At 36.7% G+C, this 14,910-nt stretch overlaps 1 protein-coding gene across 1 annotated transcript in view; it reads right to left on the minus strand.

The window, feature by feature from the left end:
• Positions 1 to 14,910, minus strand: part of LOC124093507 (phospholipid-transporting ATPase ABCA3-like) — an 82,286-nt gene that overhangs the window by 24,792 nt on the left and 42,584 nt on the right. Inside the window, 3 exon segments of the mRNA XM_046445970.1 lie at positions 110 to 149; positions 151 to 253; positions 3,490 to 3,604. Of these exon segments, the coding sequence (XP_046301926.1) occupies positions 110 to 149; positions 151 to 253; positions 3,490 to 3,604 (258 nt within the window).

A 14,910-nucleotide genomic window follows, 5' to 3' on the forward strand; every position in this document is an offset into this window, starting at 1 on the left:
CCAAACATGTGTCCTCTCTCCTTGAATGAACAGCAGATTTATACATGTTTTGTGGCCTGAACCCGAGGTTAATTTCATGGATATTTATGGAGATCCTCAAGATACTTACTTTCTTTACTACAATTTAAGAATTTGTGAATACTCTTTTTTTTGGGTGCACAGTATCTTCATATGGTAGATAACAGTATAGTCACTGATGCATTTCCCAAGGTTATAATTGGGAAAGAGCAGAAATGAATTATGTATGAATTTTCTGGTGCCAATAGACAAGTTAGTCGATGTTCCTAAAAGTATGATAAGAGTAGGTTACATAATAGAAAATAAACTATCTCTAAGATAAAAAAATCCCCCAGTAATGATCCAACCAAATTTAGGAAATTAAAAACCAGATTATGTCGCGACCCCTCGCCGGCAAGGGAAAACACGACACAGGATTCTTCTTTCAGCAGTTTATTCAGGCCTTGTTTCATGTATCATCTTCTAGTGACCCCCCCGCCGAGCGCCCAAGCACAGCCTAATAAAGCCTCCCGCATACCTATCCCAAGCTGCCACGTGGATCTCTCTCATAGGGTGGTAAGGGATTGCGCGCCAACTCTCCAAAAAAGGAGTTGTTTATCACAGGCCACAGTGGAAGCCGGCGCCATCTTCTAATGGCGGCCACGGTCTATAAGAATGGCTTACCACAAGATTATCTTTGAAGAACAGGAATTACGTCTTAATAAGTTTTTTAATAGTTTATACTTGTGATAAGAGGTTTTGCTGATAATTACAGAATTCGATTTTTTTTGGTGAAGTATGGCCGTCTAGGCTTTTGTTTTCTTTATGGACAGAAATTTGAACCATCAGTCACTTGAATGCTTGTAGTACAATTCAAATTTTCTAATTCTTCTTAAATCAAATTAGTAAACTGCATCTTTCTAGAAGTGTAACAGTTTTGTTAGTCTGGCTTAGTTAGTACTCTCTATTGTGTATTCACATTGTGGAATGGTCAAATCAGAGTACTGTGTGTGTGTGTGTGTGTGTGTGCGTGTGTTGGGGGGCAGTTCTGGGGATTGAATTCAGAGGCCCTCTGCCACTAAACCATACCTCAGACCCCTTTATTTTGTCTTGAGACAGGGTCTCTTTAAGTTTCTGAGAATGGCCTGGAACTTGTGATCTGCCTGCTTCAGCCTCCTTAGTCACTGGGATTACAGGTGTACACCACACTGGCCAGCTATATATATTCACTTTCTATTTGGTTAATTTTTGTTTTTAAAAAATTTTTAATTGATTTTTTAAAAGTAAATGACCGCAGAATGTATTACAATTCTTATTACACATTTACAGCACACTTTTTCATATGTCTCATTGTATATAAAGTATGTTCACACCAATTCATGTCTTCATACATGTACTTTGATAATGATGACCATCACATTCCACCATCCTTGCTAACTCCCTGTTTTTAAATGTTCACCATTCTTTCTTTGAATATGCAATGCTGGGTGTTTTTCCAAACTTTTAAAATTTATTGATTAGTTAAGGCTATACAATTTTTTACTTTAGCTATAGCATAATTATATTATTTTTCAATTCTAAATATTTTTTCTATTACTATAATCACTTGAGTTTTATTTTTATGAGTATTTTTGTAGCATAGTGCTTGCCATTCTTTTACTTTCTATATCTTTATTTTTTTTTTACTGTGCCTTCCATAAATAGCATGAAGTTGGGGGCTTGTTTCCAATGTGGGGATTGGGGAAGTCCACAATGGCAGTCTTGTCATTTATTTAATGAGCATGTTTTGCTGTTATTTGACTTTATTAATTTTGTGGGTTGTTATTATCATATTATTTATTTATTTATTCAGATTTTTCTGCTTTATTTTTATCCCTTCTTTGTAGTTTAGATGTGATTTAGTTTTTTAAATTCTTTTTTCTTCTGCATTGGTCATTTATGTTTTAAAGTTAAACTTTAAAAAGTATTCCTTTGTGGTTACATTGGATATTTAAACATGCCTATTCAACTTTTTTCTCTGGCTGCCTCAGAAGTCTTCTCTTTAACCTTGGCATTCTGAAGTCTTATGATGTTGTATCCAATGAGTTGCCTTTTGCCACTGAAGATTTGTTTGTAAACAACTGTGTACAATCTCAGCCAGTGTCTTTTTTAATACTACATCTTTGTGTTCTGTTATTACTTTCTGAACTCTATTGGAACTTCTCTCTCTGTCTTCCATGGATTTCATATTTTTATCTTTTTATCTCATGGGATTAAGTGTATTTCTTTTGTATTCATCTTTTTAAAAAATTTTTGTTTTAGTTGTTGATAGACTTCTATTTTATTTGTTTATATGTGGTGCTGAGAATCAAACCCAGTGCCTCACACATGCCAGGCAAATGCACTACCACTGAGCCCTAGCTCTAGTCCTTTTGTATTCATCTTTAATCCACCAATTCTCACTTACACTATGTATAATATTCTGAAACTTTGGACTATTTTTTTTTTATTTTTAGCTTAATTTCGAATTGACCAATAATAATTATATATATTAAATGTAAAGTTTTGACATGTATATACATTGTGGAATGATCAAATCAGAATGATTATCACATCCATCACCTCAAAATTTTTTTTTGGTAAAGAGATTTAATTTAATTTAATTTAAGGGTTTATCAACTTTATTTTTTCAAAAACCAACTTTTTGTTTCATTGATTTTTTAAAAATTTCTTTGTTTCAATTTCATTTATTTTGGTTCTGATTTTAATTATTTCCTCTCTTCTACTGCTTCTGGTATTGATATGTACTTTTCCTTGGACTTTGAGATGAAATGTTAGGCTATTTACTTGGTGACTTTCTATTCTTTTAGAGAATGCATTCAATGCAATGGACTTTCCTCTTATAACTGCCTTCTTAGTGTCCCAGAGATTTTAATAAGTTCTGTCACTATTTGCATTTACCTCTGATTTCTTCTACTGGTCATTTCTTTTATTGGTCATTCAATGACATATTATTTATTCTCTAGGTATTAGAGTAACTTCTATTTTTAAAAAAATTATCATTGTTTTCTAATTTTACTCCATTATGATCTAATAGCATGCAAGGTATAATCTCCATTTTTTTAATTGTAAAGACTTGCTCTGTGGCCTAAAATATGGTCTATTTAGAGAAGGGTCTATGTGCTGGTGAGAAGAAAGTGTATTCAGTCATTGATAGATGAAATATTCCATGTCTGTTAAGTCTAAATTATTAATTATACTTTCTACTTCTATAGTTTATTTAGTTTTTGCTTGAATAAGCTATCCAGTGATGAGAGAGGTGTGTTAATGTCCCCCAGTATTATTGTGTTGTGGTCTGTTTGATTCTTGAATTTGAGAAGGGTTTGTCTGATGTATGTAGCTGCTCCACTGTTTGGGGCATAAATATTTATGATTATGTCTTGTTGATATATGATTCCATTAAGCAGTATGAGGTACCCTTCTTTGTCCCTTCTGATTAGTTTTGGCTTGAACTCCACTTTATTTGAGATGAGGACAGAAATTCTCGCTTGCTTGAGATCTATGTGAATGATGTTTTCTTCACATATTTTACCTTCAGTCTGTGGATGTCTTTGCATATAGGGTGAGTCTTTTGAAGACAGCATATTGTTGGGTCTCATTTTTAATCCAATTTGCCAGTCTATGTCTTTTTGACTGATGAATTTAGGCCCTTGACATTCAATGTTATTATTGAGAAATGATTTTAATTCTCTATCTTTTGTTTAGTTCTGGCTTTTGAGTTATTTTCTCCTTTGATTGACTATTCTTCTAGCACACTTCCTCCTTTTGCTGGTTTTCACTTTTATTTTTCATTTATTCATAAAATGTTTTATTGAGTATGTTTTGTAGTATAGGCTTTCTCGTTGTGACTTCTTTTAACTTCTGTTTATCATGGAAGGTTTTTATTTCAAGTTCAATTCTGAAGGTTAATTTTCTGGATGTAATATTCTTGATTTTGAAAATATCTTGAAAATATCCATTTTATTTCAGAGCTTTATATATATTATTCCAAGACCTCCTAACTTTGAGGGGCTGGGTTTAGACATCCAGATTTGTTTCCCTCTAAATGTGACCTTTCCACCCGCCCATGGCAGCCTTTAAAATTTTATCCTCATTTTGTATGTTAGGCATTTTCATTATGTGCCTACTGTAATTTTGTATATTTGGGGTACTATGAGCCTCCTGTATTTGAAATGGATTTTAATTTGGTTTATTGATTCCTTCAAGGATTTTGGAACTGATTGTCCTTCAGAAGTAAGCTTATACTTCTTATATTGTCTCCCTGATTTCAGTATAACCATGAACTTTCTGAATCCCATCTCTGACATTTCCTCCACTGTGGTATCAATGGAGTCTATTGTTGAGGTGTTTTGTGTTGCTGAATGCTTTGTTTCCTTGCTTTTTCATTTTGTTTGTGTGTCTACCCATCTATCTGGATGGATATGATGCTGTAGAGTTTCTATCCTATGAGTTTATAGTGTCCTTCTATGTTACTAGTACCTCACAGATTGGGAAGTGAGCTGAATGATAGCAATAATCTATGCAAACAATACACACCAGCAGACTAGATCCTTATTTCCTATTTTGATATCTAGAGTTAATTGGTACAATATGTAAAAATAGTAGGATCAGCAATTTCCATCAGTAAAAACAGTAAATAATCATGCATTATGTCTGGTTTAAAATCTATGACTTCTGTCATATTATATTGCTGTGACACTGGTGGTAGGGGCAGATATTATATACATCATTGGCATTAAGAGTTGTTAAGGGTAGAGTTGTGTGTAAGGAAAGAAAAAGATGATTAAAAAAGTGTTTGAAATTTCAAAAGCTGAATGGGGTAGATGCAGTGGTAACTTAGGATATGTTGTTAATGTGAAAGGCGAAGGAAAAAATAGAAGAATATGAAGGAGAGAGAGAATGAAATTTGGGTGTTAACAATAGAAAAAAGTTGGGGGAAACAAGGGAGATAGAGTAGTGGCAAAGATGATACAAAAAAAAACCCAAAATATGCTAATCAAAAACTCTAACCCACAAAATACAGAGCATGGGAAAATAACACTTTTGAAAAATGAAAAAAAAAAAGCTAGAAATGAGAAGCAGCAAATATATAGGAGTCCTTGCATCAGTACACATTCAAATAAAACAAAACCCCAATATAGAAAAACAAACAAAAACAACAGAAAAAGGAAAAAATCTTGGTGAAATGCTAAGAAATTAAGGAGTCATTTCCACTATAGTGGACAAAAGAGTCAGTTAGTGAATATGTTCACTGTTTGTGCCTATCTGATTTTTATTTCTTCTTGAGGTAAGTGTGGGAGTATTGGCTATGGGTTGTTGAGTCCTTCCTTTTTATTGTGTTGCTCCAAAAGTTGAAGGTTGGGGTTTAAGATTTCCCAATTTCCCTTCTTGGGAGATTAGTGTGGGCAGGCTGGGCTGTGGGCTGGGTGGCAAAGCAGCTGACTAGGTCAGGCAGGTCTGGTGGTGAAGTAATGTACCAGGCAAGCTGGGTAGTAGGTGGGCAGTGAAGTGGCTGGCCAGAGAAGTGGCTGGCCATGTATGGGGAACCCACCTGACCTGTAGGTCCTGAAGGCTGGCAATGAAGCTATGTACTGGGCTGGGCAGGACTGGTGGCAAAGCAGCAACCTGGCAAGCAGGGCTATGGGCCAGTGGTAATGAAGCTGCAGGCCAGGTAGGCCTATTGGTAGGCTGGGTTTGGGGCCGGGAGTTTGGGAGACTGGGGACTAGGGTCCAGGGGGCCTGGGTGGATGCTAGACTGGTGCCAGACCTGGAAGGTCCCAGAGGCCCAGGAACCAGTGGATACCAGACTGGAGAGAAAGCTGGGGACTGGGCTGGTGCCATGATCTGGTGAGTACCAACCTGCATGGGCCCTGGGTCTGACCTGTGGGTGTCAGACCAGCTGGCTGGGAAAGCTGAGAGCCAAATGCCATCACACCCACCCTTCCAACCTCCTAACCCACTACTCGGGGGATGGGGGAGCTATGAGCCACAAGTCTCACAGGGCTCTCTGTAACCTGTGTTTCCCTGGGAAAATGCCCCTAGTTTCTGACTTTCCATGGGTTTGCTAGGCCCAGCCAAGATCCTTCTAGGCTCAGACATGCCCATGGATCTGGGTTTCCAGTTTATGTTGGCTCTATGGTGCTGCAATCCCCAAATGGCTCTTGGACAGGTTCTCCACAGATGACTGACAATCTCAAAACAAATTTTTGTTTTGTTTGTTTTTAGATCTGTTTAATGAGTCTCTGGTTTGGCTAGGGTAGACTGCCCCTCCAGTCTCATGATTTGTCACTCTAAACCTCAGGGAGAAGCAGTATTCCTGCTGCTTGAGTTCTGGGTTGCTGAGCTAGGAGAAATATTGCTTCACTCTAAGCCACCATTTTACCTCCTTCTGTTTTGAGTACTTTATATATTCTGGATATTAATCTTCTATTAGAGTAGTAGCTGGCCAGAATTTTCTCTCATTCTGTGGGCTCTCTCTTCATGCACTTAATCATTTCCTTTACTATGAAGAAGCTTTTTAGTTTGAAGGCATACCACGTATTGATTCTTGGTTCTATTTCTTACACTTTGGGGGTCTTGTTAAGGAAGTCAATGCCAGTAACTATATAATGGAGTATTAACCCTATGTTTCCTTCTAGCAGCTACAGGGTTTCTGGTCTTATTCCCAAGTCTTTTGATCCATTCCAATTTGAGTTTTGTGTAGGGTGAGAGATAGTGGTGCAGTTTCATCTTTCTACATGTAGCTAATCCAGTTTTCCAAGCACCACTTGTTAAAAGGCTATCTTTTCTGCAAAATATATTTTTGGCTTTTTTTCAAGTATCAGGTCTGTGAATTTGTCTCTGTGTCTTCTATTCTGTTCTGTTTTCTTCATATCTATTTTGATGCCACTACCATGCTGTTTTGTTAGTACTGTATAATTTCAGATTTGGTATTGTTATGTCTCCTACTTTACTTTTCTTGCTTAGCATTGCTATGGTTATTATGGGTCTTTTATTCTTCCAAATGAATTTAAAAATAGTTTTTTTCCTAGTTCTGTGAAGAATGTCATTGCTATTTTTGATGGGAATTGCATTGTATCTGTATATTGTTTTTGATAGTATGGCCATTTTGACAATATACTTTTGCCTATCAAAGAACATGGGAAGTCTTTCCATCTTCTAAGAGGTCATTTTCACTTTATTTTTTCAGTGCTCTATAATTTTCATTATATAGCTCTTTTACCACCTTGCTTAGATTAATTATCAAGCTTTTTTATTTTTTTGAAGTTATTTTGAATGAGAAGAGTTTTCCTAATTTCCTCTTTAGCTGAATCAATGTTGGAAAACAGGAAAGCTTTATTAATTTATGAAAGCTGATTTTGTATCCTGCTACTCTCCTGAACTCATTTATAAACTCTAGAAGACTTCTGATGGAGTTTTTTGGGTCATATTGTCGACAAATAGTTTGACTTATTTTTTCCCCATCTGTATTTTTTTGATTTCTCTTTTTTGCCTGATAGCTCTAATATTTCAAGGTCCATATTGAATAGGAGTGGTGACAGTGGACAACCTTGTCTTGTTCCTGATTTTACAGGAAGAGCTTTTAGTTTTTCTCCATTCCATATTATGTTGACTTGGGCTGGGGATGTGGCTCAAGCAGTAACATGCTCGCCTGGAATGCACAGTGCGCTGGGTTCGATCCTCAGCACCACATAAAAATAAAATAAAGATGCTGTGTCCACTGAAAACTAAAAAAATAAATATTAAAAAATTCTCTCTCTCAAAAAAATTATACCTTCCACATTATGTTGACTTTGGGCTTGTCAAAGCTTTATAATGTTAAGGTAAGTTCCTTTGATTCCTAGTTTCACCAGCATTTTTGGGGGGTGGGGTGGGCATAATGGGGATTACTCAGGGGCACTCAACTACTACTAAGACAGATCCCCAAATCTCCAGACCTATTTTTTGTATTTTATTTAGAGACAGGGTCTCACTGAGTTGATAACACCTCACTTTTGCTGAGGCTGGCTTTGAACTCATGATCCTCCTGCCTCAGCCTCCCAAGCTGCTGGAATTACAGGTGTGCACCATAGTGCCTGGCTTCACCATCATTTTTAAGGTAATGGGTTCTGAATGATATCAACAATTTAAAAAAACATGAACTAGATAAGGCATTTGACAATGGGTATCTACTATTTTGTGTAGTATATTAGTCCCAAAAACTTGAATGTGGTAGGATTTAACAAAGTCTCATTGTTAGTTTGGGTTTTTGTCTTTTCTGTTCTTTATATTAAAGTGTAGCTGAAGAATGTCAATAATTTATTTTTGGAACAAGGTGTGTGGTCGTTTTTCAGCAGCAGAGCCTCTACCTTGTGAACTTGTAGTGTCCCTGTAGGTTCTCAGAACCTCACAGAATAGGGCCAAACAATAGTAACAGCTGATGCAAATGATACACAACATTGAAGTACATACCCAGTTCGTACTATGACATCTACACATTAATTACCATAAAAAACAGGAATGGTAGGGTCAGCAATTGTCAAAAAAAAACAACAATAACCATAAACTAGATCTGGCTTTAAAGCAAACAGCAGGTGCCAACCATGCCATCCATAGCAGTAATAATCACATTAGTAGAAGTGGGGGGCAGAAGTCATATAAACGAATTAGTTATAAAAAAGATGGTAATTAACTGGTAAAAATACAGTTAATTAGGAGAAAAGAAAATATGCTAGGAAGGTAGAAAAGAGCTTATAATTTCAAAAAGTGAGAAGTGTGAATACAGAAGAGAGGTAGCAGGTGATGGTTACTGAAGGAGGAGAAAAAATAGGAGAAGAAAAGTAAAGGGAGAGAAGAAGAGAGAACAGTAGAATTTTGCTGTTAGAAGAAAAGAGACACAAACAAATGAAAACAATGCAAACTAAACTAAAAACCTCTAATCCTTAAAAGATAAGGCAAGGAAAAATAACTACATTAAAAATGCTAAAAATGAGGGGCTGGGGTTGTGGCTCAGTGGTAGGGCATGTACCTTGCACGTGTGAGGCATTGGGTTCGATCCTTAGCACCACGTAAAAATAAATAAAGGTATTGTGTCAATCTACAACTAAAAAATATTTTTTAAAAATGCTAAAAATGAGAAAAAAGGAAACAAATATGCATATGTCTTTGAATCAATTAGCACTTGTGCACGCACACACATGAACACACACACACACACACACAAGATTCTTAATGATAAAATGAAGGAATAATCTCTACTGCAGTGGTCAAAATAGTTTACAAGAATGGATAGTCACTGTCTATGCCCAAATGTCTTCTGACTCTTCTTGAGCTATATACTGAAGGGGGTGGGGTTTGGAGTTGTGAACCCCTTCCTCTTTTTGTGTTGTTTTCTGAGCTGCTAATTGGAGCAGCCTAAAACTGAAGCTGTTTGAAATAAGTCTCAGCTTTCCTTCCCACCAGTATGAGGTAGAATGGACTAGGAAGTATTGTCAGTTGGAGTTTTGTCCATACAGACCAGATCTGTGCACTTCCAGGGTAAAACTTCTGCAGAGTTCTATGAGGTGATTTCTGGCAGGTGAGACTTAGATCTAATCAGGCCTTAGCGACTTTGTTGGGTGGTGTCTAATAGATTAACATACCCCTAGGGCCTAGCAGTTGCTGATCTCTGATGGGAGTCTGGATCTCAAGAGCCTCCCTAAAGAGTTCCTCTCACGGGGCAGGGGAGCCAATTTTACACACACCTTGCTGCTCACAAGACAGAGTCCCTAAGTGTTCACACCACCTGTTCAGACTCCTGGCTCACTTCAGCTGGTCACATGAGCCACCAGACTCAAAAGAGAAGTGAATTGGTCTCCTCTTCACTTTTATGACTTTTTTTTGGTATTTTTAAAATTTTTGTATAACTTCTATTGTTGGTTGTTCAAAACATTACATAGTTCTTGATATATCATATTTCACATTTTGATTCAAGTGGGTTATGAACTCCCATTTTTACCCCATATACAGACTGCAGAATCACATCAGTTACACATCCACTGATTTACATATTGCCATACTAGTGTCTGTTGTATTCTGCTGCCTTTCCTATCCTCTACTATCCCCCCTCCCCTCCCCTCCCCTCTTCTCTCTCTACCCCCTCTACTGTCATTCATTTCTCCCCCTTGTATCATTTTTCCCTTTCCTCTCACTTCCTCTTGTATGTAATTGTGTATAACCCTGAGGGTCTCCTTCCATTTCCATGCAATTTCCCTTCTCTCTCCCTTTCCCTCCCACCTCTCATCCCTGTTTAATGTTAATCTTCTTCTCATGCTCTTCTTCCCTACTCTGTTCTTAGTTACTCTCCTTATATCAAAGAAGACATTTGGCATTTGTTTTTTAGGGATTGGCTAGCTTCACTTAGCATAATCTGCTCTAATGCCATCCATTTCCCTGCAAATTCTATGATTTTGTCATTTTTTAATGCAGAGTAATACGCCATTGTGTATAAATGCCACATTTTTTTTATCCATTCGTCTATTGAAGGGCATCTAGGTTGGTTCCACAGTCTTGCTATTGTGAATTGTGCTGCTATGAACATCTATGTAGCAGAGTCCCTGTAGTATGCTCTTTTTAGGTCTTTAGGGAATAGACCGAGAAGGGGAATAGCTGGGTCAAATGGTGGTTCCATTCCCAGCTTTCCAAGAAATCTCCATACTGCTTTCCAAATTGGTCGCACCAATTTGCAGTCCCACCAGCAATGTACAAGTGTACCCTTTTCCCCACATCCTCGCCAGCACTTGTTGTTGTTTGACTTCATAATGGCTGCCAATCTTACTGGAGTGAGATGGTATCTTAGGGTGGTTTTGATTTGCATTTCTCTGACTGCTAGAGATGGTGAGCATTTTTTCATGTACTTGTTGATTGATTGTATGTCCTCCTCTGAGAAGTGTGTGTTCAGGTCCTTGGCCCATTTGTTGATTGGGTTATTTGTTTTCTTATTGTTTAATTTTTGAGTTCTTTGTATACTCTGGATATTAGGGCTCTATCTGAAGTGTGAGGAGTAAAGATTTGTTCCCAGGATGTAGGCTCCCTATTTACCTCTCTTATTGTTTCTTTTGCTGAGAAAACACTTTTTAATTTGAGTAAGTCCCATTTGTTGATTCTAGTTATTAACTCTTGTGCTATGGGTGTCCTATTGAGGAATTTGGAGCCCGACCCCACAGTATGTAGATCGTAGCCAACTTTTTCTTCTATCAGACGGCGTGTCTCTGATTTGATATCAAGCTCCTTGATCCATTTTGAGTTAACTTTTGTGCATGGCGAGAGAAGGGGATTCAGTTTCATTTTGTTGCATATGGATTTCCAGTTTTCCCAGCACCATTTGTTGAAGATGCTATCCTTCCTCCATTGCATGCTTTTAGCCCCTTTATCAAATATAAGATAGTTGTAGTTTTGTGGATTGGTTTCTGTGTCCTCTATTCTGTACCATTGGTCCACGCGCCTGTTTTGGTACCAGTACCATGCTGTTTTTGTTACTATTGCTCTGTAGTATAGTTTGAAGTCTGGATCCGCTATACTGCCTGATTCACACTTCCTGCTTAGCATTGTTTTTGCTATTCTGGGTCTTTTATTTTTCCATATGAATTTCATGATGGCTTTCTCTATTTCTACAAGAAATGCCGTTGGGATTTTGATTGGCATTGCATTAAACCTATAGAGAACTTTTGGTAATATCACCATTTTGATGATGTTAGTTCTGCCTATCCATGAACAGGGTATATTTTTCCATCTTCTAAGATCTTCTTCTAATTCTCTCTTTAGGGTTCTGTAGTTTTCATTGTATAAGTCTTTCACCTCTTTTGTTAGGTTGATTCTCAAGTATTTTATTTTTTTTTGAGGATGTTGTGAATGGAGTGGTTGTCCTCATTTCCATTTCAGAGGATTTGTCGCTGATATACAGGAATGCCTTTGATTTATGCGTGTTGATTTTATATCCTGCCACTTTGCTGAATTCATTTATTAGCTCTAATAGTTTCTTTGTAGACTCTTTTGGGTCTGCTAGGTATAGAATCATGTCACCTGCAAATAGTGATAATTTAAGTTCTTCTTTTCCTATTTTTATGCCTTTAATTTCTTTCGTCTAATTGCTCTGACCAGTGTTTCGAGAACTACGTTGAACAGAAGTGGTGAGAGAGGGCATCCCCATCTTGTTCCAGATTTTAGAGGGAATGCCTTCAATTTTTCTCCATTCAGAATGATGCTAGCCTGAGGCTTAGCATAGATTGCTTTTACAATATTGAGGTATGTTCCTGTTATCCCTAGTTTTTCTAGAGTTTTGAACATAAAGGGATGCTGTACTTTGTCTAATGCTTTTTCTGCATCTATCAAGATGATCATATGGTTCTTATCTTTAAGTCTATTGATGTGGTGAATAACATTTATTGATTTCTGTATATCGAACCAGCCTTGCATCCCAGGGATGAATCCTATTTGATCATGGTGCACAATTTTTTTGATATGTTTTTGTATCCGAGTGGCCAGTATTTTATTGAGGATTTTTGCATCTAGATTCATTAGAGATATTGGTCTGTAGTTTTCTTTCTTTGAGGTGTCTTTGTCTGGTTTAGGAATCAGGGTGCTGTTGGCCTCGTAGAATGAATTTGGAAGTTCTCCCTCTTTTTCTATTTCCTGGAATAGCTTGAAAAGTATTGGCATTAGTTCTTCTTTAAAGGTTTTGTAAAACTCTGCTGTATACCCATCTGGTCCTGGGCTTTTCTTAGTTGGTAGTCTTTTGATGGCTTCTTCTATTTCCTCAAATGATATTGGTCTGTTTAGGTTATATATATCCTCCTGACTCAATCTGGGCAGATCATATGACTTAAGAAATTTATCTATGCCTTCACTATCTTCTAATGTATTGGAGTATAAGGATTCAAAATAATTTTTGATTATCTTCTTTACTTCTGAAGTGTCTGTTGTGATATTGCCTTTTTCATCCCGTATGTTAGTAATTTGAGTTCTCTCTCTTCTTCTCTTTGCTAGCATGGCTAAGGGTCTGTCTATTTTGTTTATTTTTTCAAAGAACCAACTTTTAGTTTTGTCAATTTTTTCAATTGTTTCTTTTGTTTCGATTTCATTAATTTCAGCTCTGATTTTCATTATTTCTTGCCTTCTACTTCTTTTGCTGTTGTTTTGCTTTTCTTTTTCTAGGATTTTGAGATGAAGTGTGAGATCATTTATTTGTTGTTTTTTCCTTTTTTTAAGGAATGAACTCCAGGCAATGAATTTTCCTCTTAGAACTGCTTTCATTGTGTCCCATAGATTCCGATATGTTGTGTCTGTGTTTTAATTTATCTCTAAGAATTTTTTTAATTTCCTCCTTGATGTCTTCTATAACCCATTGATCATTCAGTAACCTATTGTTCATTCTCCAAGTGATGCATGATTTTTCCTTCCTTCTTTTATCGTTGATTTCCAGTTTCATTCCATTATGATCAGATAAGATGCATGGTATTATCTCTACTCCTTTATAATGTCTAAGAGTTGCCCTGTGACATAATATATGATCTATTTTTGACAAGGATCCATGTGCTGCTGAGAAAAAAGTGTAACTGCTTGATGTTGGGTGGTATATTCTATATATGTCAATTAAGTCTAGGTTATTAATTGTATTATTGAGTTCTATAGTTTCTTTATTCAACTTTTGTTTGGAAGATCTGTCCAGTGGTGATAGAGGTGTGTTGAAGTCTCCCATAATTATTGTATGGTGGTCTATTAGACTCTGGAACTTGAGAAGAGTTTGTTTGATGAACATAGCTGCACCATTGTTTGGAGCATATATATTTATGATTGTTATGTCTTGTTGGTGTATAGTTCCCTTGAGCAGTATGTAGTGTCCCTCTTTATCCCTTTTGATTAATTTTGGCTTGAAATCTATTTTATTTGATATGAGTATGGACACTCCTGCTTGTTTCTGAAGTCCATATGAGTGATATGATTTTTCCCAACCTTTCACCTTCAGTCTATGTATGTCTTTTCCTATCAAATGTGTCTCCTGTAGGCAGCATATTGTTGGATCTTTTTTTTTTTTTTGATCCACTCTTACTAGCCTGTGTCTCTTATTTGGTGAGTTTAAGCCATTAACATTTAGGGTTATTATTGAGATATGGATTGTTCTTCCAGCCATATTTGTTTATTTATGTTACTTAACATGGTTTGTTTTTCCTCTTTGATTATTTTTTCCCTTTACTGTACTATCTCCCACTGTTGGTTTTCATTGTTATTTTCCATTTCCTCTTCCTGTAATGTTTTGCCGAGGATGTTTTGAAGAGATTGTTTTCTAGCTGCAAATTCTTTTAGCTTTTGTTTATCGTGGAAGGTTTTAATTTCATCTTCCATCCTGAAGCTTAATTTCGCTGGATACACAATTCTTGGTTGGAACCCATTTTCTTTCAGCGTATGAAATATGTTGTTCCAGGATCTTCTAGCTTTCAGAGTCTGTGTTGAAAGATCAGCTTTATCCTGATTGGTTTACCCCTAAATGTAATCTGCTTCCTTTCTCTTGAAGCTTTTAAGATTCTCTCCTTATTCTGTATGTTGGGCATCTTCATTATAATGTGTCTAGGTGTGGATCTCTTATGATTTTGCACGTTCGGCGTCCTGTAGGCTTCTAGGATTTGGGATTCTGTCTCATTCTTCAAGTCTGGGAAGTTTTCTCGTATTATTTCATTGAACAGATTGCTCATTCCTTTGGTTTGGACCTCTATACCTTCCTGTATCCCAATGACTCTTAAGTTTGGTCTCTTTATGTTATCCCATATTTCTTGGATGTTCTGCTCATGGTTTCTTAAGAGTCTCGCTGAACTGTCTATGTTTTTTTCAAGTTGAAATACTTTGTCTTCATTGTCTGAGTTT

The sequence above is a fragment of the Marmota monax genome, unplaced genomic scaffold (genome assembly GCF_021218885.2).
Source record: "Marmota monax isolate L192 unplaced genomic scaffold, Marmota_monax_Labrador192_F-V1.1 WCK01_AAM20220418_F8-fsc00035, whole genome shotgun sequence".
Lineage (NCBI taxonomy): Eukaryota > Metazoa > Chordata > Mammalia > Rodentia > Sciuridae > Marmota > Marmota monax.